This window comes from Colletotrichum destructivum, chromosome 12 (genome assembly GCF_034447905.1).
Source record: "Colletotrichum destructivum chromosome 12, complete sequence".
Taxonomy (NCBI): domain Eukaryota; kingdom Fungi; phylum Ascomycota; class Sordariomycetes; order Glomerellales; family Glomerellaceae; genus Colletotrichum; species Colletotrichum destructivum.
The window spans coordinates 66,905-72,892 of NC_085907.1; the positions used below are offsets into that span (position 1 = coordinate 66,905).

General features: G+C 51.8%; 1 protein-coding gene across 1 annotated transcript; it reads right to left on the reverse strand.

Annotated features, from left to right (window-relative positions):
• Positions 1 to 261: 261 nt before the first annotated feature.
• CDEST_15471 (uncharacterized protein) lies at positions 262 to 2,328 on the reverse strand. Its single transcript, XM_062931627.1, has 2 exons — positions 1,829 to 2,328; positions 262 to 1,751 (listed from the first exon to the last, which is right to left on the reverse strand). Exons 1-2 carry the CDS (start codon positions 2,043 to 2,045, stop codon positions 1,543 to 1,545), a joined length of 426 nt encoding a protein of 141 aa, XP_062787678.1. The 5' UTR covers positions 2,046 to 2,328; the 3' UTR covers positions 262 to 1,542.
• Between the last annotated feature and the right edge of the window lie 3,660 nt (positions 2,329 to 5,988).

Consider the following 5,988-nt stretch of genomic DNA (forward strand, 5'->3'; position numbering starts at 1 on the left):
CTCACAGTCTTCACAGTCTTCAGTGAGACCTCCAGCCTCCATCACGAACATCCCTACCCATGCCCGCAACGACTACTTGCCTGCTCAACGTCTAGCCTTCCTTCGTCAACTTCATGGTGGTGACTTTGACTCTCGTGGATGCCTTCGTCTATCGATCACCAACGCTTGACAAGTCTTGGATAAATATTATACCAAACTTGCAGAATCACCCCTGTACGCCGCCTCGGTGATCCTTCACCCTGGCCTTGGCCTGCCTTGGCTGGAGAAGCGATGGAATACGCTACAGTCACGAACTTGGATCCTTGAAGCAAAAGAAGGTCTTTACGAGTACTGGCAGCGATGGTACGTCAACAGGACTATGCCTTCGCCTGCGGCGACGAGTTCCCAAGGCACGTTTACGTCAATCTCGACCACGCCAAGTGTCGAAGACTCTGGGTAGACTCAATGGCTCAATAATCGAGCCCATCAGGTTGCTGCTAACGAGGCCTCTGAGTTGGATCAATATTATCGTCAGACTATCGCCCAGCCAGTCGATAACCCAGTCCAATGGTGGATTTCACATCGCAAGACCTTTCCAACTCTTAGTCGACTTGCCCTCGATATATTCGCTATCCCTGCGATGGCAACAGACTGTGAGAGGGCATTTAGCCTCGCTAAGCTTACGTTGACGTCACAGAGGCTGTCGATGAAGTCACAAACGTTAGAGGAGGCACAGTGCCTTCAGAACTGGCTGCGTGGGGGCTCAATTACAATAGGGGGGCAGTTTTACGCCAGAAGGTAATGGAGGGCCAACTACATTCACTCAACTTCAGTATATGTAAGTATAGGCCATTAGGAAACATCGCGATAACTTCACTGATTTCCCGATTAGGTAATTAGATCAAATCAAGCAATCAGAAGCCAAACAGCCAAACCAAGCGCGTTAAGGCCGTCAAACAGTCAAGCGAGGGGACCGGATTTGATCTGCTTGAATTGATTCGAGCGCTGACCCATACTATTCGTCACCTATCTAGAAAAGTGCAAAAGGGGTTTGATAACCAGGCATTTCAATTGACTAACGTGGTTGATAAGCGAGTCGATCAGACAAGCGAGTCGATCACCCAACTGCGATCATACCATCTTCCCACTTTCAACACACGTCCATCGACCATAAAGAATGTCGTCATCAAACAAAGAAGCGCAATTGATCCTAGCGGTCCAAGCGATCAAAAACAGCCCAAATCTTAGTATTCGAGCTGCAGCACGGATCTATTCAAAACCCTTTACGACATTACGCGACCGACTTGATGGAAAACCTTCGCGACGCGACATCATACCAAAATCACGGAATTTAACGCTGCTTGAAGAGGAGAAGCTAGTTGAATACATTCTCGACCTGGAGTCCCGATCATTTCCTCCCCGGATCAGTGGTGTTGAAGAAATGGCCAATCGACTGCTTGCCGACCGCGATGCGTCTCCGGTTGGGAAGCGCTGGGCCCCAAACTTCGTGAAGCGACAACCACAGCTTCGGACGCGTTTTTTTCGTAAGTATGTGTCGGAACATTAGCTGTCCGGCCGCCGGCCGGATGACTCGTGTGCCCGGAAGGCTACATATCGGCCTCTAACGGCCGTGGCAATAACCTCCCTTTGCTGGATGAGCCTCTCCGAGACGAGTCGTTTGGAGCCATCAGCAGGGCGGCGGGTAAGTATGTCGACTGATTTTGTCGACGAGTAGTATTTCCATCCGGTTAGTTCATCCGAATCAAGATAGTCTACCGATGGTGAGCTATTGCGTAGGGAGGGAGTTGGACAAGGTGAAAACAGCGATAAGAATCGTGGGGTTCCGAACCTTGCGACCTTGGTACCCCTGCGATTGCCAAGTTCCTGATTTTAGTGTCGGCTTTGGGTGCTGTCTTGTTCCCGATCCTGGGTTTGGATTGAGCTGGTCCTTCCGGGTTGTTTAGGGTCTTCGTGGCTGTTGTTTGCCTCGAGGCCATTCTGGTGCTGACTCGACGCGGAGGGGCCGTCGTGATATTCCGCCGGCGTACGTACTTCACTGAAGCCATCTTTCCCACTTCGCTTGAAATAGGTCTCTGTGATGTATGTGATGCTCAACACGTTGACCGGGTCGCAGTTGTGGTGCTGACAGTCTTGACTTCTGGTGTTCATGGTACTTAATGTGACGCATGGATGACAGGACGCGACGCGACGACGAACCCCTGACACTGGAAATGACAGATCTTCAGTATGGTCAGCAGTGGCATGATGAATGGGGATAAGTGTGTTAGATGATCGATGTCGATTCGATGCAATACACCTGGGTTTATTGATCAAAGAGTGGTTGTTGTGCTTGATTGAGAGGGATTCTCCCCATCCCGGTCGAAGCGGGGTTCTGTCTTGTATCTACCCGTTTTCACCGGTTCTTGCATATTACATTATGCGAGTATTGTAGTTTTGACAGCCTTTAATCCGGACACAGGCGTCAATCTAACAAAGTGCGGTTGTATTGCTTAGAGTGATCTGCTGGGCCTGCAGGAGATCTATATAAACGAGTGGTATCTATCCCTTGTAGGGCAATCCTGGCCCGACTATGCCGTTTGGCGAGTAATGAATGTATCGGGTCGGTTTTACTAAAGCGAGGGTATCCCAGGTTCTGTCACCCCATTTGTTTTCGCCACATAATGCGTTGTGCAATTACAACGAGAGCCGAACCGCCCACCATGTGGGGACGTCGTCCAAAGATTTTTGCTAGGTCAGAGGATTATAACCATTACACGCAATGAACTCAACAAATGGTCCATTGTCTCATCGCTGCATATCCCAACGGCCAGCCAATCCAATGGGAACTTGAGCGGCACTACCCGGCGGACGGGGGAAAACAATATGAGCAGATGGATAAGCGGTCTGATTCTCGACTACGATTCCTTGAAACCAAAAGGGACGAATCAAAGGGGTTGTCATGCGAGCTAGGTGAGGCTGCTGACTCAGCCGCACGAGGGGCAACCACACTGACAGAACCTGGGATACCCTCGCTTTAGTAAAACCGACCCGATACATTCATTACTCGCCAAACGGCATAGTCGGGCCAGGATTGCCCTACAAGGGACAGATACCACTCGTTTATATAGATCTCCTGCAGGCCCAGCAGATCACTCTAAGCAATACAACCGCACTTATCCCCACTCATTATGCCACTGCTGACCATACTGAAGATCTGTCATCTGGTTAGTCTGGGGAGGACCCTCGGCATCCTCGGGCTCATCCTCACTCGTGCTGCTACTATCGGTGTCCCTGTCCCCGAGGCACATAATTGAGCTCTCGGAAGGTGTCCTTGTGCGTGGCCGCTTGGAGCCGGGCGGTTGGTCCTGGTCGGAGGGAGGGAGGTCCCCAGGCTGTTGGGTGCTGCTCCGAGAGGCGCTTAGACTGGCCTCATAGAGGGCGTCACAGGCCTTCTGTCCAACCTTGCGGATCCGGGCCCGCTCCTTCCGGTCTGGGAGGGCAGGGATGCCGTTCATCGTCATAGGCCTAGCTGGACAATTCTTGTGGCTAGCCTGGAACGGGCCGCAACAGTTCGCACACTGAGGTTTGGCTGTACAGGGCCCAGTCTCGTGCGAGTCTGAAGGTCTGCTGCAGTTGTTGCAGAGCGGCTGTCGGTTACAGTAGCTGTTTGAGTGGTAGCCCTGGCAGCCGGGGTCGTGTCTGATGAGCGTCTTCCTCTTTTGAATGAGTTGGGACCTGCTGCTTTGGTTGAACAGTCTGAAGGGCTGTACCTCTGTTAGGAATGAGATGACCCAAGAGACTTCGTTCGTAATGGGGTTCGGCCCAAGGCGGGATTGCCGGGCCCGGGTGGGCTTCAGTCTTGTCTGGGCAAAGACCTCGTCTTCGATCAAGGTGGCTGGGTCCAGGGCGTCCCCATCAACGCTCCACAGTTTGGCTGGGCAGCGCGGGACGACGTAGGTAAACCACTTTATAGGGGTCTCTATCTTGTAAGCCCCTAAGCAGCCCGCTAGTTTTTGCTTGTCTGCCAGGAGGCCTTGCTGGATCTGCTTGTTTGATGGCCTTAGTGAGTATCCGGTCGCAATGTGGTAGATATGAGGGATATCTGCCAGTTGGAGGCCAAAGGTCCGGCAAACTGTCTGGCGGAGGGCAAAAGGGGCGTTCTTTCGGGCAGCCGACAGGCCCTCCTCCGAGATGCGGGCGAAGACCCTGAGGTCCTCTTTCGGCTGGGGTTGGGGCTGGGGTGGGGCCTGGGATTTTGTCTGGGGTCTGGCCTGCGGGCGGGTCGGAGCCCGGTGGGGGTCTGGAGCTGTACCTGGTGCCGAGGCCGTGACGGCGGCCCAGCTCCGGGTCAGTGTCGGAGCATGTTCCTTGTCAATGAGCTTCTTTAGGGCTTGGATCACATAGGCCGTAGTGACAGAATCCATGCATGCTTCTATGCGAGTCATGGACATAATCCATCCAAAATGGTCTGACTGTACTTAAACAGGCCAGCCTGTCATTTCCACCTGGCCCTAGCTCTGTAACAGTTATTAGGATAGCATTAGGCCCACAAGCCTGTGGTGATACCATCCACTCTTTAGCACGAATAAGACACTCTTTTCTGCTCACTCATATATGCATATTCCGCTGGCCACCCTGACTAACCGTCACTGAACACCAACTGGCCAACTTAAATGGATTCCTAGGGGGTTTTTCCCCCCCGCTCTACTCCGCACGAAGGCTTTGCTGACGTTCAGCAGCAGTCAATGAGATAATGACAGCGTCAGCGGCTTCGCCTTAGCGGCGGAAAGAGCAAACAGGGAAAGAAAAAATTCGAGATACGGTTGAACTCAGGATTTTCTCGGCTGCTGCGTTGCAGAAAACTGTCAAAGTACGTCAATTGATAGGACATCCTTGTTGTGACTATGGGTCTATCCCATTGCGTGCCAACTAGCCCCATTCTCACTGAGGTCGCACAACCCCGCTTTTCCCACTCACTTGGAGCAATACTTGACAGTTACACATCCACCCCTATGTTTTTGTTGGGCAGCGATCGTCAGGTAGGGGGTCAATAGGATGAATTGATGAGTATGAAGAACGAATGACTATGGGAATATCCCGACTATCTATATAGTGAGTGGAAGACCCCTTATGCTGGCATATCCTAGGCAAACTTAGTCATGCTTGTGTAAGACCATATTGTCCCATAAGCATAGTGTGACAATCGTTGTAACGAGTGAACTGGGATGGGCCTGACAGTTTTTAAACGCCAGAGGTGTTGCTCCAGGAAATCATGAATTCTGACTCGCCGAACACCTAATGGCCATGTGAGGCATGTATTACAAGACGTCTATCACTATTACCTAGCCCAGTGCTAAATAAGCGGGGGCAATGGACTGATGCTAGAGCTCGCAAATCCAGCGGGTACTGATGTATTCCTGATTGGCTCCGAGCGAAAGTAGGCAAGGAGCCAAACTGATTGCGGTGGCAAAGTGCGCACGTTCAGGGACACTGAAGCCCTCGGTCTCGCCGGCGATGTCCCCGTTGCTTAAAGTTGAGGTAAGGTTTCCGACTTTACAGAGTGGTTCATTGCAATCCCTCTTTCGTACCTATTTGTATGTCAAGCTCCTTGGGAAATAAAAGGTGCTGATGAGCACGAACAGAGTCCCTAGGAGATAGGTGACCCACTAGTCTAGCGCCGGGGATAAGCTGTGGAAGCACCGAAATATTGGGGTTGGCATGACAGAGCATGGGTGTAAGGCCAGGTGACCTGGCAGGAAAAAAACTTTCGGCCTGGTGCCATAGTAGTCGATGTATTTGATAGAAATTCCCTGCCCTTGGAAAGAATGGGGCCTTATAGCACTCAATGAGAAATAAGCAAAAGGTTCTGGACCCCCATATTTGCAAGGCGTATGCAATTGCAGCACGCGAGTGGAACGGCGCAGGATACGAATACCAAGCGCACGCATGGGCATGTCAAAGTGTCAAGACCGGTCCAATGGCTGGATCTGAAACCGGCATGGAAGAATA